Source organism: Toxorhynchites rutilus, chromosome 2 (genome assembly GCF_029784135.1).
Source record: "Toxorhynchites rutilus septentrionalis strain SRP chromosome 2, ASM2978413v1, whole genome shotgun sequence".
NCBI classification, from domain to species: domain Eukaryota; kingdom Metazoa; phylum Arthropoda; class Insecta; order Diptera; family Culicidae; genus Toxorhynchites; species Toxorhynchites rutilus.
In genome coordinates this window covers 272,175,276-272,202,959 of record NC_073745.1, presented here as the reverse complement: position 1 = coordinate 272,202,959, position 27,684 = coordinate 272,175,276, and the positions used below count along the sequence as shown (strand labels likewise).

Sequence of the window (27,684 nt, the reverse complement as noted above, 5' to 3'; positions counted from 1 at the left end):
CACGTGTTCCTCTATTAGGATTATTCGATACGGAAAAGTGAAATTTTATTCATATTTATTTTAAAAATGCACTTATTCCACCTGGAAAATCAATTAAATCATAACAGAACAGTCTACAATAACAAAACACGAAGCTCAATAAAGTTTAAAGCCTCTTAAAAACAAAGAAAGAAGAACGAAGCTCAATTCCGTCAGCTAGATTTGAATAAATGAACATTGAGGTTAGTGTTGCAAAATCTTTTTATCATCACACTAAAGAATTTTATTTTAAGAATGACAGAATGTGTAATTACTTGTAATTACTTAATTGTAACATACTTGCAGAATTAGTCCTTGGGATAGGCGTCGTGTTCAATCAGAGCAATGCTAAACTTCAAACTTCGAACTCTCTTTGACGACACGACAAATTATTGTGAAATCTGGCCGGTAGGTGCTATCCCACTAGCTAAATACCGGATATTGCACATTTAGATCCTGGTCCTTGGAGAAAGGGAGAAAGCGTCGACTCACTGGACAGCATATAAAAATACCTAGAACAGTTTTTGACATGCTCTGAGAGAATAGTTTTTTTTTAAATGCGTGAAAGATGGCGAATGATTGTGGAAAAAAACTGTGTATAGAATATCGAATAAATGTATGTCTGCCATTAAAATTGTTGCTTTTGTGTTCCCAAAAATCGGCACTAACTTTCCGGACAACCCAATATGAACTATCCTGATTTTCCCTGATTTTTATTATCGATCCTCCTGATTTTCGGAAATTATAGTTGGTAACCCTGCTCGTAGCGGTTTGTAAGTTCAAAGTTTCGAAAACTAGAGTTTAACACAAGGAGTGCAAAGTTTTGAATGTCAAAACCTCTTTGCCGGCTGAGTGGTATGAGAATCACTTCATTGGAAAGACAAAATGTCCAAGAGTTATATGATTGTTAATTATTCATCAGAAAACTTATTTAAATAGCCTAATTTTTTTTTGAAAACAGACTATTGAAATCACACAAATATGTATATAAACTCGCTCCCGCTCGGAAATCCATTTAGTTGTTATTGCGATGTGACATAATAATGGTTACTCTTACACATCTATGCAGGATTCATAATTCGGCTTCTACATGGTCGAGCCATCATGCCCGCTGTGCACTTCTTCTCCTCGTTCCTGTCGGGTCGTTGTCGAGGACCATTTTCACTGGGTAGTCGTCCGACATTCTTATGACGTGCCCAGCATACCGCAGCCGGTTCTCCGCAGCTGGTTTTCCCAGTAACTGGTGCAACTCATGGTTTCTTCGTCTTCTCCAAGTTCCGTCATCCATCTGCACTCCACCGTAAATGGTGCACAACACGTTCCGTTCGAACACACTAAGGGCGCGATGGTCCCCCGTGAGCATAACCCATGTCTCGTAGCCGTAGAGGACTACCGGTCTTATCAGTGTTTTATATATGCTTGACTTTGTGATGTGGCGTCTTTTACTCGACCGTAGTGTTTTCTAGAGTCCAAAGTAAGCACGATTTCCTGCCATAATGCGTCTTTGTATCTCTCTGTTGGTGTTATAATCGCGGTAACGAGTGAGCCCAAGCAGACGAACTTGTCTACCACTTCGATTTCGTCACCGCCAATCTCAATTATTGATGGAAGGCTAACATTTGTCTCCTTGGAGTCTCTTTCTCGCATTTATTTAGTCATCGACGTATTGATGACACGCGTAACTCTACTGGCCTCAGTCTCCAGTCTGATGTAAGCCTCTGTAATTGACTCAAAGTTTCGTGTCATAATGTCAATGTCGTCTGCGTAGCCGTAAAGCTGGGCTGACTTTTGGAAAAATGTACCACTCGTGTCTATCCCCGTTTTTCTGATCACACCTTCTAAAGCCATATTAAACATAAAGCAGGAAAGCCCACCACCTTGCCGTAGACCTTTCCGATATTCGAAGGGATTCGAGAGAATCCCCGATACTCGAGCCACACACATTACTCGGTCCATCGTCGCCATGATTAATTGTATCAGTTCATTCAGAAAATCGCGTCCGTGTATAATTTGCCATAGCTTGTCCCGATCGATTGTATCATATGCTAATTTGAAGTCGATGAAAAGGAGTTGTGCGGCTACACCCAAAATTGATTTTTAGCTCAAGTTTTGTGATCCTGATTTATGACATTAAATGAGACATAACATAACAGAAAATGAGACATAACATAACAGAAATGTACTGGTAAGCATTTGTATAATATACAAGCGAGTGAAACAAAAGACAAATAAGCTTTCCGCGCACTTTGCCACATACACGGCCCAGACCGAGATAGATATTGTTCTTCTTCATGCGCTCCTTTTTTACTCTTAGAAAACACTTTCCAATTTCATTATATAATCAGGTGCAATTTTATCACGTATTTGCTGAACAACTGCTGAAACATCATTAGCCATGTGAATAGCGTTGTCGTGTGAAATAGCTTTGCATTCCAGCCGACCTTGGTTCGAACCCCATTGACGTCGTATGGACTTTTTCTTTGCAAAATCCCAAATGAAATGAGAAAAAAAAAACAGAAAGAGATGTCTGCTCGCATACATACAAACCATTTTTAAGCTTTTAAAACAGCTCATTATTTGCGCATTTGACTCTCCAGCACACGGAATGGCATCATTTCTGCCAAAGATGAAATGTTTTCTGCCAACGCTAATTTGGGTGTACGTTTAACTCCCGACTTTTCTGCAGAACCTATCGTATCGCGAAAATCTGGTCCGTGATGGCTCAGGCACCCATAAATCCCGCTTGATATTGCCCCACATACTCTGTTGCAAACGGTGATAGGCGGCGCGTAAAGCATCTGAGAGAGTACCTTGTAGGCGGCGCTTAACAACGTGATTGCACGGTAATTACAGCAATCCAGCTTGTCGCCATTTTTGTGTATTGGACACACAATCACTTCCATCCACTCCTTCGGTAAGGACTCATCCTCTCAAATCTTGACGATTACCCTGTGCAGTGCACTAACTGGTGTTTTACTACCGTATTTTAGTAGCTCGCTCGACAAATTGTCGATATCAGCGGCTTTATTGTTTTTCGACCGTCCAATTTCTTCCGTCTCATTCACATCGAAGAAAACGATCTCATTCGTGGAATTCGAACAAATGAAGCGTACATGTTTGCCCCATAACGTGCGGTCCCGAGCGTTTGTCTTACAGATTTCTTTGCGGTCCTTAATGTGTTAAGAAGATTTCTAATGCTCAGGAGAAGCAGCTAAATGTTAAAATATATGCAGCAGATCATTTGGACAAGCATAAAACATTCATTTCAGGTCTGAACCAAGGTTTCAGCATGCTGATGTTCATATTACTAATAAGTTCGTGAGGGAAATGTCGTAGAGAACGTGAATTAAGGTTTTCGGATAAATAAATACTAAGGGTACTCATACACTGTTTGACCGAAGCCAAATATTTGACCCTTTTTGACAGATAAAATTTGATTAAAGTGTATTGATCAAATATATTGTACACAAAACACGACAAGCAAATATTCAGTTAGTGGATGCCTAAAATTTTTCGGTCTGTTCATCAAAGCTGTCGGTACACGGTTAGGTTACCTTAAGTATTTCAGACGATTTTTTTTCCATGTTCGATGTTTAACATTGTTTGCAACTATTGATAATTGAAGAGTGGCAAACAAAAAAGTATTTGTACAAATTTCGAACCAAATTTTATCCGTTAAACAGAGTTAAATATTTGACCAACAAACAGTGTACGATCACCTTAAAAAAATACTTTTTCACTGGAGTTTGTGCTCCTTCATTCACGATCATTTAAAAACTAAAATGCAAATTGTTCTTAAGCTATCAAGTCAGCTGATCCGTCCGCGCGCTGTGTTTACCTTTCGAGAGATCCAATATTTTGTGTTGATCCGCGGCTGGATCATAGCGAGTGCTTCGAAGATATTCATGTTTAATGTTTATAAAACGTGAAACTGTTGATTAAAACATTAAACGCGGGGTAAAACGGACCATTACGAGATAGGACGGAGAGATGCTATTTTCAAACAGTTTAGTCTAGTAAAAATGACAGGAGCAGTGTTGTCTACGGTGCTAAATGTTTAAGTGCTAAACTACACGCAAACTCCTGGACAGGTCATCCATATTCCACGGCAGAGTTGAAAATATTGAAAATATTCGTGAAAAATTTACCAAATTTTCGGAATCTATAAGGACGATTATCTACGTGGGTCTAAAATCTCTCAAAATCTGTTCATGTAAAGTCTGAATGACCCCGAAGTAGGCATTTCTAGTTCCGATTCGATATGTTGTTGTTTCGTTCAGCCAGCTCGAATGTCAGTTCCCTGACATCTCGCATTGTGATGGCGCAGAATCGATTCTCCAGCTGCAGCAAATGCTCCACCAGTTCTTGTTCCTGAGTAGTGGTAAAACTGGATCAATGGATCCGAACTTCATCGTCGGTGATTTATTGCCTTTGATTTGTTGGTGGTTCTAGGAATTCCAAAACTGGCTGAAGCTGTCCTAATGGACATGACGTTATCCACTGCCGCTTTAGCCATATTCAGCTTATCCAATGTCCATTGCATCCGCGACGACTTCTTTATGTACTTTCATTTGTGTGTAATGAGACGAGCAAAAAGATGGTATTTTATTTCATATGAAAATCATTCAATTTCACAACGTGTGGCGCTTTTACCCCGTCGAAAATGGTCCGTCTTCCCCCCAGAACCCCTTTGGCATTATTTTGCACTTTACACGCATTTTATGTTATATTTTATATACCTTTTCACGCAGGCAGAACCGGAACAATAAACCGAAGGACTGGGATACTGGCAACTAACGGAATATACAGTTTTTGCTGGAGAAATCCTTATTTTGGTTACCTTGATAATTAGTTCACAATGGACGAAAACTTAGTTTTGTTTACAATTTTTATATTTTGTGCGCTCAAGTGTTGCAAGGCGTTTCGAAATGACAAAAATACGCTATTAATGCTTCTTGCGTAGCATATTTGCCAAAATACTGAGGATTTCTTATAAAATCAGAAGTGGTCCGTCTTACCCCGCCGGGCGGTCTTACCCCGTCTTCCCCTTCTAATAAAAATGACTCAAGTAATAATACGTTGACACGACGAGATTCCTCTAGGAACTTTAGTGGCATTTAAGAAGAAGAAGCGAGCAGTAAATACGGTTAATTGACAGAAACAGGAAACAGAGCGGTAAAAGAACGGGGCAAATTTGCCCGAAGGTCAATCCACTACATCGCTAACTCATGGTAATACAGGTCGGACTCGATCATCCGGAGACTCGATTATCCGGAGTATTTTATTTTTGATTTTCGGAAATTTTGAATAATTTGTATAATAATTCTATATTGAATAGAATGCAGTTATTTAGGAAAAATGCAAATCCAAGATGGCGGCCAATACAAAATGGCGGATTACATATTTTCTCAGAACCCCATCAATATGGGTATCGAATGAAAGGGCTTGACTAGTAGAATACAGATATTTATGAAAAATTCAAATCCAAAATGGCCACCACCACAAAATGGCGCCATATATATTTTTTTCACAACCCCATCAATATGGGTATCAAATGAAAGGGATTGATTAGTAGAATGCAGTTATTTATGAAAAATGCAAATCCAAGATGGCGGTCACTACAAAATGGCGGATTACCTATTTTCTCAGAACTCCATCAATATGGGTATCAAATGAAAGGGCTTGACTAGTAGAACACAGTTATTTATGAAAAATGCAAATCCAAAATAGCCGCCACCGCAAGATGGCGCCATATATATTTTTTTCACAACCCCATCAATATGGGTATCGAATGAAAGGGCTTAACTAGTAGAATACAGTTATTTATGAAAAATGCAAATCTAAGATGGCGGCCACTACAAAATGGCGGATTACATATTTTCTCAGAACCCCATCAATATGGATATCTAATGAAAGGGCATGACTAGTAGAATACAGATATTTATGAAAAATTCAAATCCAAAATGGCCACCACCACAAAATATATATTGTGGTGGTGGCCATTTATATTTTTTTCACAACCCCATCAATATGGGTATCAAATGAAAAGGCACAGTTATTTATGAAAAATGCCCAAAAATGTATCAAAAGAAAGTTTTCGACTAGTAGAACATAGCAGATAATGAAAAATCCAATTTCAAGATGGCCGCAGTCCCCAAACAATCAATTACTTTTTGAATGGTTTCATTCAGCTTGACTTGTTTCTATGTATGTTTGAATGTTTGTTGTGTTGTCCCACATTAATAAAAAATTGACCTCGTTACTGTTGAATGATTGATCTGAAATTTGGAACATACATTTAATTCTACTGTCATTATAAAACTGTGTAGTCCATGATATTCAAAAATTCAATTTGGCCGCCGCAAAAAAATGGCTGAATGGCTTGATTTGGAGAATACACTACACTATGAACAACATAAATTCGAAAAGGTCGCCGCCACAAAATGGTCGATTATGTATTTTTTCCAATCCCCTCAATATTGGTATTAAATGAAATGATTTGACTAATAGACAGTACAGGTCGGACTTGATTATATACAGACTAGATTATATTTGATTCGATTATATACAATTTTGGACTCGATTATATTCAGTTTGGAAAAAAATATTTTTCAACGTTAAGGTGAAGTTTACGTTTAGATGAAGTTTAAGTGACAATTACATGTACAATGGGGTAAAAATCTTGATTTTTGATGATTTTGCTTGAATTTTCACCAGGAATTGTTTATATTGATATTGCAGCCAAATTAAGAAAGATAAAAGGTGTGCGTCGAAGAACAAATTGTGGAGCGGTTAAAGAACTTCATTTTAATTGATAGAAACAATCTAGTTTAATATAAATTTTTAGGATAAAATTAATAATAACACATTAAAAATTATTAACTTTTAAATGTTTCACTTCCAAAATGTTATTAAAATTCACTAATTTAGTTGTTCCACTACTATATCCTGTACTAAATTTTCTGATCTTTCAAATGAAAGCATCAGAATAATCTTCCGTAGCGTACTTTCTAATGTAGAGCCAGTTTGAAGCAACAGAGTCCGAAACAATAAAAAAGTTCTGTAACTCTGTCATTGCTGAAATTCGAACATATGCGTAGGAGGATTTTTTTTCATCAAATATGATTGTCTATCACCTCCTGAGAGAATCTGAATAAATTATTTTTTTTCATGTGAGAAAGGTGTTTTCTGACTTTAAAGGGATGAATCAAAAATCAGATTCCTCTTTTATTTTCAAAAAACGAAAAATACATGAAAAAAAACAAATAAAGAAAAAAATGTTTTGACTCGATTATCCGGAGGCTTCGATTATCCGGAGTGAAAAAAAAATCAATACTCCGGATAATCGAGTCCGACCTGTATTTGAAACATCTTTTCGAAGAACCAATGCAAAGAAACTGGAGTTTCTGCAGCAAATTATGAGGCGGAAAAGATTCCACATGACGATGATAATAATAATAATAATAATAATAATAAATATATTAAATAATAATAATAATAAAGGTTAGTTAAGCCTGGTGCACGTGTCTCATAGTTCCCATTGCGACCTTCAGCCTCTGCCCAGGAACTCCGATCTCTACCTTCACGAGGTACTAGCTGAGATGCGAGCAACCCTTGGAAAGATCGGGTAAACAAACAGGGAAGGGGGACTAGTGTAGCGTCTGTTCTCCATGTTAGGAGCGGCCCACAACAGCGTCTGTATTCCAGGTTAGGAACGGCTGAGATACCGTCCTTCAGGCAGGTTGAGGACTCTAAGAAGCAACCTGTGCCAACCCGTGTTTTCCCGGGAAAAGGAAAACTACCAATAATGCAATTGAGAAATCGGAGAATTATAGTAATGCGATCGCCTGAGGAGGGCCCCCGGACTGGAGCTGGTCCTGGAACGGGCGTACATGCGAGCGGCCAGCGGCTAGAGGAATTGGTGCAAGAGCGGACCCCTAGTAATCGGGCTCAGCCCGTAAACCGAACGCTAAACAGAACCCGCAGCACAAGAAATCACAATGGCAATGCTGCACCTGCAAATGATGCTGCGATTGGACGACGTCAGTCGCTCACATTGACAGGCCACCAACGGCAACGAATCATGTGGACGAGAGAGATGAATGAATTCGTGATTCGTTGCTATTATGTCTGCACAAGATTGGAGACGGACATGTCCGGCAGACCAAGAATGCTGGAAATGTTCAACGAGCAGTTCCCACGATTTGCCGGCCAACTAGATCGGAATAAGCTCTACACGCGGAGACGAGCGATTTTGTCACACAACATGCTGTCCCCGGCTGAAATAGAGGCCATCAAGTTGGAAGTGCAACGAGAACTGCGTAGAGAGAGTGGAAGATCGACCGATATGTCGAGAAGGAGCTCTGCTAGGCTGAGTGCATCGTTCGCTAGTGAAGGGCGCGAATCTATTGCACCACCACCGGATCCAGTGGATGAGCCTAGAGGACAAGAGCCGGCAGAGGATCAACAACGAGGTCAACTAAAGAACGAATTGGCTTTCCACATGGATGCAGCAGTGACCCAGTTTTACGGAACAGACCCCTTAACCCGACACAAGATTCCGAAGTTGCAGTATTCCCACCGACTAACGAGTGCCGTCCAAGTACTCGACCAGGAAGTTCTACCTGTGTACCTGGAAGTGGTAGAGAATCTAGAGGAGCTGCAATTTATCGTTTATTGTGGAACTGTAGCTGTTGTACGGACGTTAGGAATGCGCACCTTTCACCAAGACGATAGACAGAACCGCGTACTCTCCAAAAAACCGAAACCTGCTTGGATGAGACGCCTGGAAGGTCGTATCCAAACGCTCCGAGTAAAAATCGGTCGACTAACGCAGTACAAGAGGGGAAGTCGATCGCGAAAGCTGATTCGTGGAGTTGCTGAAATTGTGAAGCCGGCAGAGCTCTCTGATCTTAATGAAAACCGCATCATTGAGATCCTCGACACTCATGTACAACGGTTGAGTGCTCTATCAAAAAGGTTAAGCCGTTATACGGAATGTACGAAAAGGCATGCGGATAATCGTATGTTCAGTATGAACGAAAGGGAGTTCTACAGCCGCATCAAAAAGAAACGCAATAATTACGATGGTGGTCTACCTTAGATTGACGAAGTTACCCAGTTTTGGTCAGGCTTATGAGAGAACCCTATTCAACACCGAAGTAACAGGATGTGGCTGGCAGAAGAAGAGGAATATGGAAACGGACTTGAAGGAATGCCTGCCGTTATGGTAACCGCCCATGATATCAACGAAGCCATTCGATATTCCAGGAATTGGGCTGCGCCAGGACCAGATTTCGTGCACAATTTCTGGTACAAAAAGTTTTCTTCAACTCATGGGCGAATGGCAGAGTGCTTCAATAAGGTATTAGAAAATCCTCAAACAACACCGGAGTTCGTGACCAGGGGAATTACTCATCTGATGCTAAAGGATCAAGACACAGCGAATGCGGCGAAGTACAGGCCAATAACATGTCTAACGAGCCTGTACAAGCTACTTACGTCGGTGATTAATAAAAAGATACAAAACCATTGCGATGTTAACGAAATATTAACAGAAGAACAGAAAGGCTGTAAACAGAACACGCGGGGCTGCAAAGATCAAGTCGTTATCGATGCAGTCATCGTCGGACAAGCAAGCCGAAACAGAAGGAACCTGAGTATGGCGTACATTGACTATAAAAAAGCATACGACTCAGTACCGCATACGTACCTGATAAAGGTACTAAAAATGTACAAGATACATGATGGCGTCATCAGGTTTATGGAACACGCAATGGTAAACTGGAGCACCTCGCTTAGTATCACCGACGGATCAACTATGTTGAGATCCAGAACTCTCAATATTCGCAGGGGAATATTCCAAGGTGACACATTCAGTCCTTTGTGGTTTTGCCTTGCGATGAACCCCTTGAGCAGAGCACTCAACCGAAGCAGCCATGGCTACCATATCAACAGAACAACGACAATAAACCATACCTTCTATATGGACGACTTGAAACTGTTTGCGGAATCAACAGAAGCGCTACATAGTCTTCTACAGTGTGTTAGCGACTTTAGTTCCAATGTGCGGATGGAACTCGGAATCGAAAAGTGTAAGGCAGTACAGCTCCACCGTGGACGATTGGTGGAGACTGAAGGATTCCGCATTAACGAGAGTGAAGTGATTCAAGATTTGGTGGAAGGCGAATCCTATAAGTACCTGAGATTTCTGCAATTGAAAGGGATTTGTCACACAAAAATCAAGAAGGAACTCCAGGAACAATTCTTGATCAGAATCAACCAGGTTTTGAAAAAAACCTCTGCGGCGGCAAAAAAATCAAAGCCGTCAATACGTTTGCCGTTCCTTTACTCGCGTACAGTTTCGGGGTGCTGAAGTGGACGAAAACCGATTTAGAAACAATAGAAAGAGCAATGAGAGTGACGTTCACAAAGCACCGTATGCACCATCCAAAGTCGTCCATAGAAAGATTCACCTTGCCACGTGTTGAAGGAGGAAGAGGTGTCACTGACATTAGAGCGCTTTGCAGTTCCCAGATCCAGCAGTTGCGGAGTTATTTCGTGGAAAGTCAGACCCGTCACGATATCTATCGCGCTGTCTGTGAAGCGGACCGTGGATTCAGTGCCCTGCATCTGGCGCAGGAGCAGTACGAACTTAGCTGCAATTTGCAGACCATAGAAGAAAAAATAACATCATGGAAGCAAAAGGAACTTCATGAGACACACCCCCATCGTTTAGAGCAAGCGCATATCGACAAAGTATTATCGAACACGTGGCTGGTGCGAGGTGAACTCTTTTCTGAAACAGAAGGGTTTATGGTAGCCATCCAGGACCGGATAATAGCGACTAAAAACTACCGGAAGTACATCTTGCACGAAAACGTTGTTGACTGTTGCAGAAAGTGCAATAAAGTAGGAGAGACGATTGAACACGTCATAGCCGGCTGTGGAGCGCTAGCCGAATCAGCTTATCTCAATCGTCACAACTCGGTTGCCAAGATTGTTCATCAACAGCTAGCATCAAAACGCAACTTGGTAAATCAGTTGGTACCCTACTACAAGTATATTCCGGATCCGGTTTTGGAAAATAGCTGCTACAAGTTGTACTGGGATCGCGAGATTATTACGGATGTCCGAATACCAGCTAATCGCCCTGATATTGTGGTCTACGATAAAAATAAGAAAGAAGTGCTGATAAAAGACATTGCAATACCGTTAGACCACAATCTACAATCTACGTTTGCTGCCAAGATAACCAAGTATCACGACTTGGCAGAAGAACTAAAACAAATGTGGCATTTGAAAGGCATCCGTATTATACCAGTAGTGATCTCTGCTACTGGTTTAGTTCCACACTCTCTCACGCAGTCATTGGAGGAGCTGCAAGTAACAGAGCAGCTTGCGGTTATGCAGAAAGCGGTGATTCTTGGAACGTGTAACATAGTGCGACGGTTCCTGAATCACCATAATTAGAACACGATGATTGTGCAGACACTATTACAAAGAGAAAAAAAAAAGATACCACAGAGCCTAATCCCCCTTTGGCATTTAAGAAGCCCGGGGGTAGGTGAATATTCCAGCTCAATGCTGAGAAGTGCCATAACTCATAATAATAATATATTTAGTCTTCGATAAAAAAAATGTCGCACAGACACTTATAAACTAATTCTTGATCGAAAGTTTGTGCGACTTCTTTATTTGCGTTTAACGGAATCCCCGAAAACTGTCTAGAACAAATCCGTTGGGTTTATTGGAGTTCAAATAAAAAGACGGGTGGGTAATGTCGGGGACATAACCGGAGTGACGTAGGACTATACAAAGGGGACAGCTTTTGTTAAATATATATTTTTAATATATTGTTTTATTTTCTTCTCCTACGTGAATACCTACCTATCTACCTGAAAAATGGATTAGTTTACTGTTTACTCTTTATGAACATGTTGGTGGTTCTGAAAAAAACCTTTGGCGTTGTGTTTTTGCGTTTTTTTATGAAGGCTCACCACCTAGCCCCGTACATGGAATACATCTTTACATTGTCTTTGATTCCCATGTACGTCCATCACGACCATTTGTTTTAGAAAGCATTGAACTGTATTTCCTAAACTCTTTTTTGGAAGGTTTAATGGCCCTGAAAAGCGCCTTGTTTTATGGAATGGTTCCAATTTAGAAAACTTAGTACTCGTGGTTTTGAAAAAAAAAAAACATTTTCGAACGCCCTCGATGCCGCCTTGTTCTGGATTTGCCACCAAAGCAGTTTGTATAAAGAACAAACTTTTTTCTTCTGCTACTTGATGCCGTTTTGCGATTGCGTTTGCCACTCGCCACTCGCTGCAACTGCCTGTTGTTGTCTTGATGTGTTGTGTTCTGAATGCGGGTTTTATTATCGTCGCGAGCAGCTTTACCAGCCAACTCGATCACTTCGGCGGCCGAAACTATACAACGCCGGCTAGGTGGACTGGTGCACTGGTACTAACGCGCTCGGCCTAGCTACCCTTGCTGAGCAATTGGCGGATACACCTACGGGGAACGGCACACCTGCACAGTTCGAGTGGGACTTTGCCTTTCCCTTAACTTGTCCTCCTTTGTTATGTCCACGTTGCCGATGCCGTACAACCACACGGGTTTACGGTTTGAAAGAAAATAAGATATTTTTTTGGGGTCCGCGTGTTTTATACTCTAGCGGTACACACTCACAGGATAGAGACAAATCGGCAGACTCAGCCAGAGGGGCGAGTCCAACGAGACGAACGAATGAGCGTTAAAAGGGAGTGATGGCAAAAAAATACATTCATTACGATTTGTTCGCTGGTTGGATTCACATGCAGGCTAAAAAGGGTCCTTTTCAGGATCACAAAATTATCTCTAAAGAGTTTATTGTTTTGTTATCACTCGATATCCCCATCTTGTTCGGCTAAACCTTTCTGTTTAGCGATTGCGTTTGCCACTCGCCACAGCTTTCACAGTTGGAAAATTTCTTCCCATCCAGCTTTGTGACATGTTGTACAGTAAATTACATTCAATGCGACGTGCCGAAGCGCCACTCAGTATCGCATTGGAGGCGATTTTAACCTGTAATTGAACATTTGCGATGACAGTGGTACAGTGTCGACTTTCAATGTGGGGTCATAATTTGGATCTCTATGTTTACAAAAATGTCCAACTAAATAAGTCGCATTACATGTCCGTCCAATTAGCTAAATGTCGAACTAATTGTAAATTAATGTACTTTCAATCTGGAAACAATTTAAGAATTGGTGAAAATCAATAAGCTCAGAACAACTGCCAAATTCACATACTCATCAGATCCTGGCAAACAAATTATGAAAACATCAATTTGTGTTTTATTATTATTTTGGATAATGTTTTAGAAAGCATTGAACTGTATTTCCTAAACTCTTTTTTGGAAGGTTTAATGGCCCTGAAAATCAAAGCAGTTTGTATAAAGAACAAACTTTTTTCTTCTGCTACCTGATGCCGTTTTGCGATTGCGTTTGCCACTCGCCACTCGCTGCAACTGCCTGTCTTTGTCTTGATGTCAACCGAACCGAATGTGTTCTGTTCCGAATGCGGGTTTTCTTATCGTCGCGAGCAGCTTTGCCAGCTAACTCGATCACTTCGGCGGCCGAAACTCTATAACGCCGGCTAGGTGGACTGGTGCACTGGTACTAACGCGCTCGGCCTAGCTACCCTTGCGGGAAACTCCAGACCAACACGGTTCGAGCGGGATTTTGCCTTTCCCTTCACTTTTCCTCCTTTGCCATGTCCAGGCATGGCTGCTTGGGTTGGTTTGTTGGGTGACCGGAATAAATCGCCACAGTAAACAACTGCAACAGAAACAACCGCTTAGAAAAAGTGTAGTAGGCTAGAAATATTTGGCGCGGGAAAAACATCATGTGCCTCACATTTCTATTATAAATTTATTCTCTTGTTCTCGTTTTTCGAAATTTATTCTGAGGACAATGTAATGGGGACGAAGTCCCCATTTGGCGAGGATAAGGAATCGAGGCGGCCCATGCCGCCAAGATGACGCAATCCGAGTCCACCGCCGACCCGCCGTCGGAAGCGGCGGTGTCTCGCACGCAAACCTGGGATCCACTGATTGCCCGGTTAGTTTGAAACATAGGATACGATCCTTTAGCAATGTCCGACCGAGCTCTAGCGAGCGTCGGACGGTATACGTCTGCCCGGGGCGTTACGTTTGCCTGGGGCGATACGTTTGCCCGGTTAATTCTTGTTTTGAAATACAATACCGCGCCACAATATTTATAGCCTACTACACATTTTATAAGCGGTGGTTTCTGTTGCAGTCGTTTTCTGTGGCGATTTATTCCGGGAACCGGTTTGTTGATGTGTTGTGATGCGAACAGATGTGGTGTACGGTTTGAATGAGAATGATCGTTACGGAAGGAAGGTATTGTATTATAGAGACTTTAAACTTTTGCAGTTCATTCGTCTCTAGCCTTGAGAAAGGCCCTTTGAAAACTCTATTCTACTCTACTTCAGCGCTACCACCTCCGCCTTGAGAAAGGCACTCGATCCCTCGCCGTCCAGGTCGTCCAGCAACGATGTTGTCCAGTCGGTGTCCACACAAAGAATGGATCGTTACGGCAGCGGAGCGGCGATTTTTAAGCTGGCTGGCTGGCTCGAGAATTACGCATGTGTGAGACTGCGACCAATGTTTCGATCATATTTTTTCTTTTTCCTTTCCAATCGTGCTTCATTCTATTTCGCTGCTGCTCTGGTTGCCCGTTTTTGTCGGTACGATTTGAGGAGCACAAAATGGACCAATCAAAAATGGGCACATAGTGCATTTGGACAATGCTTGATATTTCACAATTATTCAATTATTTATCTCAAGAAAAATGAAATGTCATTCATTATGATAGATGCGTAGATATATTTCCTATCAATTGATGCAAAAACCTTTGCGATCTATTGAGAAATGCTCGAGTTATAAGCGTTCCAAATCTTGCATTTTTTCCTACTTGTTCAGTGCCTAGATTTCCATTTCACCCCCTATATCTTCCGGTTAGACGTAGTCCTACGTCAAAACTTTATCGTGTATGTTTGCTCTAAAGTTGTTTCCATCGAAACTTCGACGAGGTCGCAAATTAAGGGCTGTCAAAAAGCGGGTACCGTATTCTTTAAGAGCTATCCTCACTTCTTGCAATCCTCGTATGAAAACGGAAGTTACGAATAATTCATTCTGATAGTATGCGTAGCATTTAGAATTTCTGGTACATTGTGCGTTGAAGTGCTCCTCTAATTTACTCCAGACTTTGATCGATCGGCTAAAAATGCTTTGGGGGTACACTATGCCAAAAATTGGCCTGCCAACATCAGAACTTTTGGCAATATTTCCAAAATTACAGATGATCCTCTAAAACCCTGTTTTTGGCACTTTTTTAAAAATTGAAGCAAAAAATATTTTTGTGAAAGCAAACTTGTACAGAATTTATTTTAGTTTTCAAAACTACTTCTCGGTTCGGGATCGTTTTTTATTGGAATATCCATCACCAAAGACGAAGGGGTAATTTTTTATGAAACAAAAATATCTCTGTATAGGAAGGTCCTACATGAACGCTTTAGGAACCAAATGAAAGCTGGTTAATAAGGTTAATTGGATTTGCTATCAAGTTGGTTAGAATTTTTTTTTGTTGAACCACAAAATCTTTCTCGATATTTTTGTCCACTACGTCACCAAGATGTAGATGAGAATATGTTCGTGAAATATTCAAATAGAATGTTTCAAAAGCTTGTTTTAGACTTTCAAAAGTAGTGAAAAGGCGAATTCGAGTTTGAGTCACTGTACGAGTAACCACAATGAGAGGAATGCACATAATAATAATAATCAATAATAAAGTAAAAGGTATCGAAAAGTAAATTTGTATCTTGTGTTTTTGTCATGACCTATCCTCACTGGCGGCAGATGCTCCCAAGGCGATTTCAATCGATGATTCTCAATAATTCATATTCCTACACGCAAACGCTACGTTTTGCACCTGTATGTATGATTTATTGGCGTAAAAAAAACGATGCGTAATCGCTTTATTTCTATTGTCATTTCAATAAGTTTGTTGGTGGAAAATCCATACGCGCAGGGAAAATCATTGTCATCCCCTTGCGAATGGGCGGACAGCTTCTGTTAGGCAGATTTTTAATTACTGGATGCACAATGCTCGAAGCGGATGTTTGTGGGAGTGCACTCCAGGGATTTCACTGCTGCTTCCACCTTCCTCATAAGTCAATTATGTCTAGGTGATTTCCACTTATCTTCATTAGACAAAAAAATCAAACTTCCCCGGCAGCTTGCACATTTCGCATGCAGCAGTGTTGTCCTGATGGTTCGATGATTGAGTAACAAACCGATAAGATGGATGGAACATGGATTCTAGCATTTATGCTAACTGTTTTGCGTTCGACTTCAGCGACGTTGGAATCACTCAACAGTAAGTGGTTATTTCCTATTGAAGTAATTCATGGGTCTCATCAATTGTTTTCTCTAGTGACGGAGTATTACATGCTTCCAAAATTATACAAATATGATGATTTTGATCGCTGTCTGCATGAGTTTGATTCGAAAGCGGTATATTGTCTTATTGACACTACGATAAAACCGAATACAACCGCCACAATATGGCCATTAATTCAGGTGAGTAATAGTCAATAACTGAAGTTATTTTAGCCCTTCAACCAACACTCTTCGGGTGCAGAAATATTCGAATGACACCAAGCGAAGCTTCCGTCATGATCGTATTCAACGTGGATTTTGTATGAACTGGTGCAAAAAGATTATGGAAAAATACGACCGCATGACCCAGAGGAAATACTTCCTGTCAAAATTCAACGAAAGCAGCGAAATAACATTCGATTCGAACACGTTCCGAACGGGTCTGGATTGGCGCATCAAATATAAGAAGTTAGCGAATATGTGTGTTAATTTTGAATTGAAGCGACAGTACTCCATTATGGGTCACTCGGTTGTGGAGTACTGCGTGACGAACAGGGATCGTGAGCCGGTGGGTCAGTTTCAATGTGGGTTCATTAAAACGACGAAACAAGGCACTGACAACACTCTTGTTTACTTCAGATTATTTGGATATGATCTTCCTGGTCGTTCTTGGATCGATAATCCTAGCGGTTGGTTTGTCGACCTTCTACGACTACACATTGAAGCGGAAGTATTCCCCCGAAATCAGGAGCAGCGAATACTACCGTGTTCCTGTGCGACGAGGATGTAGGTGACGGGTGTGATCTTCATTCATTCGTCGATGATTTTTTTTGATTCTCTAATCTTCAGTATCGCAGAAGCTGGTCGCATTTTCAGTTTCTCGGAATTGGCAGACACTGGTAGCGAAACGGAAAACGACTCTATCCAAAGACCTTCGTTTTATACAGAGTGCCCGATTTCTGGTCATGTACCTGGTAATCGCTGGCCATTGCATGCTGTTCAACTGTATTTTTCCTCTGTTGAACCCGGAGTACGTAGAAGTGGTGAGTGTGATGTAACTGATTTGCGAGAATGATTAATTAAATTGATTGCATGGTTCAACACGCGTGGACCAGAACTACCGGCGGCTGGTGACAATGATAATTTTCAATGGAACAACAGTCATACAGACTTATTTTACAATCAGCGGATTCCTACTGGCGGTACAATTTACTAATTATTTCGAAAAGAATAAAGCATTCACGGCGAGGGATTTTTTCGCAAGCATCCTCTACCGGTACTTGAGGTATGTATGGATTCGGTCAGTACTCCTCTATTGCATATACACGACATCTATCAGGCTCGACCATTTTGGATTTGGATGAAACTTTGCACTCATTTTTAATACTGTCTTTTTCTGTATTTTTATTATTCTGACTGAAGAGTAATTTTTTTAATAGACGAAAGAAGTGTTGATTTTTCAAAATTAATCCTTTATCCACTAATCGAATATGTTTCAGCTGTTCCTTATTCGATACGATCAATAATTTTTTTTAAGTTGTTCATTGATAAACAGAAAAGGCAGCTCAAACGATTGAAATATTGAAAATCAATATGTTTTTATTCGATGCTATCATTTATACATTTAAAAAATTGTAATCGTGCAGTTCATATCACGGAAAATGTAAGGAAATGCTAAACAGTGTGACAGAGGTTCGGAAGGAACGGACGGAGTTGAATTGTAGTTGAATTGTTGTCGTCCAATAACTCTTGAAATGAAAGCAAATAAAATTCAGTTTGCTGACCAAATTGTAACTATATATATTACCTTCGAAACGTAGTACAATAATTTCTCAAGTTTTGTTTGTAGTTGGACAAAAACCTATTTTGATACAAAATAACAAATGCGTACTTTTGCCCCATAGTGGGGGCAAAGGTGTGCACCGTACGGGGCAAAAGTGCGCACTTATTGAATTGTACTTCTGAGGTAAATTGTAACAAATTGTAATTTGTTGACAGTGGGGATCTTAATTTAGTGTATTGCATTAAAAAAAATAGAAAGAAATTTAAAAAAGAAATATTTTTTGTTTTAATATTAATTAAATTGCACGTATTTTTCTGTTGCTGTATCCGCACCATAAACACCATTCACAATTTTAGCGGGCTGGCTTGCATTTTAGCATTTATAAAATAAAAAGTGTAAAATGTACCGAATTTATTTTTGTCGACCTTCATTGTTAACACCCTGTAACTCACAACTGAATGGAACAACCCAAAAACAGCCAAAGATTTTTTAGCATGAAACGTCACCTTTACAACGCCAACGCCAACACCTTTCAAACTTGAAATTGTACGATCGATATTAAGCGAGATATTGATTACTGAAGCCAGAAAATGATGAATAACTTTATATAGATTTTCAGACAAAATTCTCGTTCAAGATTCTTCAATCACTTGCAAAAAACATGTTTCTCCGTTACATGGAATGCATGTTTGATACATAAAATATAATAAAATAAAGACAGCTCACAGCGAACGATTCCTTCCCCGAGTTTTGCTTTTACCAACACATTTTTATTTATACAGCTGCCAAACCGATATGGTGGTTTTCAGATTTTCGTGAAAAGTGTTGATTTTGTTCTTCATCGTAGAATCTTAGACCCATACTTTTTATTTCTCATTAGGGTGACCATTTCCATTTTAGGATGATCCTAAAAATGATTTTTTTCCCAAAAATCACTTACTTCAAAAACTCATAACTTTTTAACTACTGTAACGATTTAGATGATCGACATATCAAACCAAAGCCAATTAACTGATGTTTTATGAAAAAATACCACAGTTGCAGGAGATTTGAATTTTTGTTTTCGTTATTATTGATTGTATTTGTTTTTTATGGATTTCATGGTCTCGGTACCAAGGGCGCACATTTTTTTAAATATTTTTTATTTTTTTTCTTGAAAACTGAGGTTTTTTTTACATAACATATTCAAAAATTTCTTTTTTTTTCGTTTTTGATTTATTATTTTTTAAAGTTAACCGATGCACCGGTATCTCAAATGTTTTGTTCAATATAAATTCCACAATAAAACGGACAACAAACATTTCAAAATTACGGTTTAAACTGCGAACAAAGGGGGTCGGAACGGTGATAAGTTTGGGAATTACAGATTTAATTTCATTGAACGAATCATTACTTTTCTGGTTAGCCCAATTTTTGTGGTAATGAATTTATTGTTCATTAATGAGCCGTGTTAACAATTAGCAAAAAACCCCTATCAATGCTGTTTTAAAGATGATATAGAAACTTTATATCTTTTTAAAAAATGTTACAATACAAATGATGACAGTATAGTGCAGCAAAATAGCTTTAGAATTACAGTTCCTTCAATTCTTTCTGCTACATCTTTTTTTTTGCGTAGAATACCATTGGCTTGAAACCTGAGTACCAAACATGAGGATTGTAACTATGCGTTTGGTCTCGTTCAGAAACTTTTCCAGGAAAATGGACACAATTCGTTTGACTTCGAACAGATTCTACATTCCATCGCGTCACTCGCTTCGCAAATGATTCTTCTATTTGTGTAATTACTGAAAATATAGTTTTTCAATCAGCATCCTCAATTAAAATTGTTCTCGAGATAGGCATACCCTTAACATACATAAATATACCCTCTAAAAAATTCTGAGTATCGCCGATGTTCGATGACTTTGTGTAAGTTTGGTGCTATACCAAGAAACTGTCCTAAAGTCCCAGTTGAATTGCACAAGAAGTACCGTCGGTGAAAATGGGTAAAAAAGGTAGTATTCGAACTTTTTGTTGAATAACTATTGTAAATTAGAGTAAAATACAATTATGATTACGTAGAAATGTTTTCTATTGATGAACACTCGCAAGTGCTCAAGGAATTGTTGAATTATATTATTTTTTCACTGAACTACGATTAAATGAAAGTTGACCCAATCTCACCCCTTAGAGGGGGTGACAATGGGTCAAAGTAGTGAATATTACTTTCTATCAAGAATTGTGTTTAGAAATCAATTTCTCAATAATTTAAAGATAATTGAACAACATGTAAAAGGTGTGAATCCATCTAGAAGTGCGATGAAAATGTTTATACAGCCATTCCATGCCAAACCGATATAGTGGTTCTCAGATTTCTATGAAAAGTGGTAGGTCTTTATTGCAAAATGTTAGACCCGTATTTTTTATTTTTTCGACTTTCTCCACTTTTTTCCCAAAAATGACTTTCTTTAAAAATTCATAACTTTTGAACCATTGAACCGATTTTCATGATCGACATATCAAATTAAAGCCAATGAGCTATATTTTTATTAAAAAAAATTGGGATTTTATTTCGTAATCATTGATTGTAACCGTTTTTTATTGTTTTCATGGCTGTGTAACTATATTGCGCTGTGCGCTATATTTTTAAATATTTTTTCTTGAGACCTGACGATTTTTTACATAGCAGATCTCGATATCAAAGATTGCTTTTTTTTCGTTTTTGAGATATGGTTTACAAAGTTAGCTAGAAAGGCTAGCTATTGGCTTTTATTAGTTATATCGACAATTTTAATCGGTTCAGTAGTTCAAAAGTTATGATTTTTTGAAAAAAGTCATTTTTGAAAAAAAGTGAAAAAAATATATTTTTCGGACCACCCTAAAATGAAAATGGGCACCCTAATAAAATAATAAAAAATCACGGCTCTAATGTTTTGCAATAAAGAACAAAATTACCACTTTTGACGAAAATCTGAGAACCACTATATCGGTTTGGCATGGAATGGCTTTATCTATATATATAAAAATGGAGTGATGTCTGTCTGTCTGTCTGATTCTTATAGACTCGGAAACTACTGAACCGATCGACATGAAAATTGGTATGTAGGGGTTTTTGGGGTCGGGGAAGGTTTTCGTGATATTTTGAGACCCCTCCCCCCTCTCTAAGGGGGGGCTGCCATACAAATGAAACACAATTTTTTGCATTACTCGGAAATCAATCAATCAAACGAAACCAAAGTTGGCGTGTGAAAGTTTTAGGGTGCAATAAATGTTTCTATGATGGTTAGACAGTCCTTCCCCCACTCAAAGGGGGGGCTGCCATACAAATGAAACACAAATTTCTGCATTACTCGAGAATTAATCAAGCAAATGAAACCAAATTTGGCATGTGGAGGTTTTAGGATGCAATAAATGTTTCTATGGTGTTAAGATACTCCTTCCCCCTCTCTTAGAGGGGGCTGCCGTACAAATGAAACACAAATTTTTGCATTACCCGAGAATTAATCAAGCAAATTAAGCCAAATTAGGCATATGGAAACTTTAGGGTGCAATGAATGTTTCTATGGTGGTTAGATACCCCTCCCCCCTCTCTTAGGGGTGGCTGCCATACAAATAAAACACAAATTTCTGCATTACTCGAGAATTAATCAAGTAAATGGGCGGGACGAAGTTTGCCGGGTTAGCTAGTATATATATATAATTTTCTCAGACTTTCTTGAAAAGTGGTAGCTTTGTTCTTCATCGCAAAATATTAGACCCATATTTTTTTTCATCATTAAGGTGATCATTCCATTTTAGAGTTGCCCAAAAAATCATTTTTTCCCATTTTTTCCAAAAATGACTTTTTTTAAATTCATAACTTTTGAACTAGTGCACCGATTTAGATGATCGATATATCAAATTAAAGCTAATTAGTCTCTTTTCGAAAAATATTATACTCGCAAAAATTCTGTATTTTGGTCTTGTAATTATTGATTGTATTTTTTTATAGTTTTCATTGACTCGGGACCAAGAGCGCTAATTTTTTTTTGTATTTATTCTTGAAAGCTAAGATATTTTTATACAGTAAAATCTGTTTTTGTGCGGTTTTTTTTGTGCGAATTTTTTTTGTGCGGTTTTTTTGTGCGATTTTTTGTGTGCGGTGAATGAAGAGAAGCATATTTGACGAAGTTATCGTCCATTTAGTTTTTTTCGATGGTTGATATGCATTTCAGTGCGAAAAAAGCATATTTGCATCTCAATTATCCACTTCTGAAATCATTCCCCTCCTCTCATCAAATGCTCTAAGTTTTTGCATGACATGATTTCTAACAACACATTTCGACATGCAACTAAAAGCACAAAACATCCACGCGACACCGAAAAGGCAAAGTTTCCCATCGCAAAGCAGGGAAACAAAAGAAAATTGAACGCTGAATGGCGTGGATTTGAGTTATTTTCTTGGGGGAAACTTTTTTTATGCGGTCCCTATCTACCGCACAAAAAAGTTTTTTTTCAAAATGTGTACCGAACACGATTTTTTAAAGCTGCTGGTGAAGTTTTGTACGATTTTTTTATGCGACTTTTTTGTGCGGTCTCTATCCCCCGCACAAAAAAGGTTTGCCTGTATAACATATCCAAAATTCAGAGATGCGTTATTTTGTGTTATTGAGATATAATTTTTCAAAATTAACCGATGGTCCGACAAATCATCTTTCCTTTTTTAAATTTTTTTTTAAAATTCAAAACTTTTAAACTACCGAACCGATTCAGATGATCGATATACCAATTTAAAGCCGCATGAAATACCACATTGTAGAGTTATGATGAAACATACTCAGAAACGGGAAGGTACCCAGCAAACATTAAATCGCATAACAAGCGTATATATATAACATCATATGCCCTAAAATTTGGTTGGCATATAATGCGCCTAACTGGCATATGCATGCAAAAGTGGAGGCCATATACATACATGGCAAATGCTTACCGAATTTGTTTGGATGATTATGCAACTTTGACCAGCTATAATAGCGATTATGTTGAAATTGAATTGCGATCTAATATGAATATATTCATGAATTGTCAAAGCGCCAAATACGACTTTTGCCATACTCATATACGAATTATTTCAGACATGGAAAAAAATATATGGCGCAAAATATTTTCGTGAAATGTTTATTATAGCCTCACGAATCGCCATTTTTATATATGAGTATTTATGTTTGTAGAAATAATAATTGTTTGATTGACTTGTGTTGGGAGTGGAATATGAATGTTTAGAATGGCACAGATTGATGTTTGGTGAAAACTGCTCCGATGTGGGTTCGAACTCCGGTCGTCTGGATTATCCACCAGCTATCTCGCGCGGCTATCTGAAATTTAATTCAACAGCGGTTAAAACTTTCGAGTGCATCAGCATTTCATTGACATTTCAATATGATGTAATATGTTCTTTATAAGGATCTAATATGATTTACTGTTTCATGATTTTCTTCAGCATGCAACACGATTTACTACAGTACTGAATCGATTTAAATTATACGCTTATACGACACACAAACTGCATCAGCGTTATATACGCATATGATGCGGATTAAATATATTTTACGACAATGTACATCATAAAATTAATGTTTATTATACCGATATGCGATTTAATTTGATAATGGTATATAAAATCGAGTTTTTACATTTTATGCGATTTCAAATATACACGATAAATGCTTTGATTGATATTATATGCGATTATGATTTATTCGGATTTCTTGTAAGACTTGGCACGTGCAAAATTATACGATTTAATGTTTGCTGGGTAGTATGGTGAATTGACTAAATAATATCAGCAGTGTAAGTGGAGAGTTTGGCAGTACCAGAGCAACGAGGCGGTATCTATACATATATACATGTACATAAATAACGAACGTATTGGTGAATGTGCTGCACAAGGAATGGGAAGTTAAGGCAGTTGAGAGTAAGCCCCATTGCTGAACGGACGTGGTATCCACGGTGTGCTAAAGACATTAGCCAGCGGATAGAAGTTTGAGGGCTTGTGAGAAGACGACTGCAAGGATTGTAAACACATATGCATTAAAATTGGATTCTAGTCGCATAGGAATATTGAACGAAAACTGAAAACTTTGCAAAAACACCTCTCTGATATTCGGATTTGTTATGTAAAAAAACCCTCAACTTTCAAGACAAAATATGAAAAATATGATGACCTTAGTTCCGACACCATGTAAGCTATGAAAAAAAATTACAATTAATAATTACGAAAACAAATTCTGTTTTTTTCAAGTGTAATGTTTTTCAAACAAAACTAGCTCATTGGCTTTAATTTGATATATCGATCATCTAAATCGGTCCAGTAGTTCAAAAGTTATGAATTATTGAAAAAGGTCATTTATGGAAAAAAGGACGAAAAGTTGATTTTTCGAACCACCATAAAATGGAAATGGCCACCATGATGAAAACAATAAAAAATACGGGTCTAATATTTTACGATTAGGAATAAAATTACCAATTTTCATGAAAATCTGACAATTACCATATCGGCTTGGCGTGGAATTCAACTGCTTGACTCATTCTCACCCCCCACTCAGTGTAAATAAGAGATTGTTTCGAAAATATTGAAATTCGAATGGATTTTGTTTTTGATATTCAAAATCAGTAATGACTCATCTGGCAAGACTTTGAAGAATAATTCTATCCAATATGTACAATTTTAGTAGTTCCGTATAATGCTGGGCATGAGATTTTTTTCTGAGGTGTTATTCGATGGCTATTTACACATCCAACTTTGATGAATTATTAAATAATACCTAATTGTACTACAGTTAAGTATTATGCATTGGATCTTGTGGAAATAGGTCTCCTATTAAACGGCTCACAGCTTTCAAAAATATTTGTCAAGGTATTACTAATAGTAACTTTCTCCATTTTTGACCCAATATCACCCGCATAACCCATTTTCACCCCCATCGACGGTAATTCAAATCGGATAAAATTTCATTTGAAATTTGAGTTAGATCGCATCATGGAGGGCTACAAAATTCATGTATACTGAAAATGTGTAAGAGGTTTGAGCCAAATCAAAAATTGGTAATTCGGTTGTGTTCATTTCATTCTGGGTGGGATCATTCTCATGTCTTTAAACGTCTGAACGACGATTGTGTATTCCAGACTGGCCCCACTTTACATCTTCATGATTCTTTTGGATGCAACATGGCTGTTCAAGATCCAGGATGGACCGGTGTGGAAGAGAATTGCCGAAACCGAACGTACGTTTTGTCGCAAAAATTTTTGGGCGAATATACTTTTCATCAACAACTATTTCACTGTAGACGAGCCGGTTCGTTTGCAAGCTTTTATCCAGTTTTCTCGTTCATTCAATCTCATCTTTCTCTATTCACAGTGCCTCCAGCAGAGTTGGTATCTCGCTACGGACTTCCAGCTGTTCGTCGCCGGACAGATCCTGCTCGCTTCCACACGACGTTTTCCCAAGCTGCTGAAACCAACCCTTGCCGTGGCCGTTGTCTCGTCTCTCGTTTCGTGTGCCTTCGTGACGTATGTCAATCGTTTCGAGGGGGTGATCATGCTGCGACCGGAGTAATATTTTTCCGTTTATTCTTGAATTGTCATCGTCATGTTTATCGTTCATCTTCCCCCATAGAGCAATCAAATACGTCCTCTGGTATGACGAAAGCTATCGGAAAATGTACATTCCAACCCACACAAATTATGGCAGCTATTTGGCTGGGTTGATTGCCGGTTTGGCTTACATGAAGCTGAAACGTTCGGAGTGCGATGTACGACGGCATAAAGTGCGTAAACGGATAATTTTAGATTCATATCATCAAAACATTTGAAATGTCGTGGGGGTTCACGATTCTAAAACAGTAACATCTCTTTCAGCTGTTCCTGATAGCGTGGTATTCGGGCTTGCCGTTGGCTATAATGCTGCTGCTGTCCGCTTACATTTTTTACGCGTATGACTTTGAGAAGCCTGCCATCTGGATTGCGATTTATGCGGCCTTTTCCAAGAACCTGTGGGGGGTGATTCTTGCGGTACTCTTCGTGGGACTCGCCTTCGGAGTAGGTGGTAGGTTGCGTTTTATTTCGATTACATTGAAGTGGTGTTTTTTCTCACACTTTCCGATACTAATAAAAAGGGACACTCAAGCGACTGCTGAGCAATCCGATATTCAGACCGCTTGGTAAGGTCACTTACGCGGTTTATTTGTGCCATTCGTTCGTCATCCGGACCACGCTGGGCAACATCCGGCAGCCGATTTATGTGAGTGATGTGAGAATTGTGAGTATTTTACAGAGTATAACGACGATGACAATTTATATTCATACAATTCGTTTCATACCAATCCAGTTGGTTTCAACATCATCAACCCTAGTGTTATCCTACATTCTGGGATTGTTACTATGTTTGGGGATAGAGATTCCACTGTCCAATCTACAGAAGCAGTTGTTTGACAAGAAACCAGGTTTGCCATTTCATTGAATAATAATTCCAATAAAGATTTTTATTTGACACATTTCAGAAACCTTGTACGAAGAAAATGTTGAATTAAAAAATGGTGTTCACATTGAGGCGACTAATGATTTGCCACGTTAAAACAAATTTCATTTCAATTATGCACATACACGCCGATGGAAAAAGTGTACTGATTCCATCCGAAACGCCAGCATAACGAATGAGATGATGCTAAAAAATTGCTATCGAAAATTAGAGCAACTTAATATTTCCTAGGTTTTTATATGCTTCGGATTGTCCGATCTGGGTCAAATATACACCGTTTTGTTGGAAAATTTGTTGCTAGTTTGGAGGTAGCTTCATGATGTCCCTATCATAGAGGTCTTGGTCCTTATTAGCAAAAACCCACAGCAATAGATTTTTACAATCTTCTCTTGATCCCAATTTCTTTTTTTTATCCCTTTTGTTTATTTTAGACTCATTAGCATTTTAGCTGTAACAGAGCCGAATTTTAATCGTGTACAAGTCACATGTTTATCAAATCTATAATTAGCACATTACACAGTTGCCATATTTCGGCGTTAGAGTATTCCCTTCTATACCATTGCATATGGTAGACATTTACACACTAGCCATTCAGGCGTCAGAGTTTTCCTTCTGTTCTTCCATTATCTAGTTAGACCGGACAGCGAAGACAGTTGATTGATCATTGTTGAGTTATTTACAGAAAAGCAGCCCGATGTGTCTTGCAGAGCAGAGCAGTTGTATGGATGAACCGATCTTATTTCGATCATGGATCGATCTCCATCGCTGATGATTGTTGCGTGGACGTAGTTATTCTGTAACAACACAAAGATAGTCAATGAGGGCCCTGAGTTTTGAACTCACGATCGATCGCTTACTAAGCGAACGCGCAACCAATGTGGCTACGGAGACCCCCTATCCCAATTTCTTATCACTCTGGAAATTTTCGAAAGCGAG

At 38.9% G+C, this 27,684-nt stretch overlaps 1 protein-coding gene across 2 annotated transcripts; it reads left to right on the top strand.

The window, feature by feature from the left end:
- The first annotated feature begins 122 nt into the window (after positions 1 to 122).
- On the top strand, positions 123 to 26,850 carry LOC129770858 (nose resistant to fluoxetine protein 6-like). 2 transcript variants are annotated; one of them, XM_055773997.1, is made up of 14 exons: positions 123 to 221; positions 16,300 to 16,466; positions 16,524 to 16,669; positions 16,731 to 17,040; positions 17,108 to 17,254; positions 17,318 to 17,511; positions 17,584 to 17,753; positions 25,398 to 25,566; positions 25,630 to 25,823; positions 25,888 to 26,038; positions 26,130 to 26,316; positions 26,387 to 26,529; positions 26,599 to 26,713; positions 26,771 to 26,850. In XM_055773997.1, exons 2-14 carry the CDS (start codon positions 16,391 to 16,393, stop codon positions 26,842 to 26,844), a joined length of 2,076 nt encoding a protein of 691 aa, XP_055629972.1. In that variant the 5' UTR covers positions 123 to 221; positions 16,300 to 16,390; the 3' UTR covers positions 26,845 to 26,850. The 2 variants fall into 2 exon arrangements, with proteins under 2 accessions (XP_055629972.1, XP_055629971.1); XM_055773996.1 differs by lacking the exon at positions 123 to 221 and having other exon boundaries at positions 14,934 to 16,466.
- Positions 26,851 to 27,684: the final 834 nt, after the last annotated feature.

What these genes read in the sequence shown, in the direction of transcription:
- LOC129770858 (XM_055773997.1), top strand. Translation starts at nt 16,391, where the DNA reads ATGGATGGAACATGGATTCTAGCATTTATGCTAACTGTTTTGCGTTCG. An exon ending in CAGGGATCGTGAGCCGGTGG is followed by an intron (nt 17,041 to 17,107) that starts GTCAGTTTCAAT and finishes TGTTTACTTCAG; the next exon opens with ATTATTTGGATATGATCTTC. An exon ending in ATGTGAGTGATGTGAGAATT is followed by an intron (nt 26,530 to 26,598) that starts GTGAGTATTTTA and finishes ATACCAATCCAG; the next exon opens with TTGGTTTCAACATCATCAAC.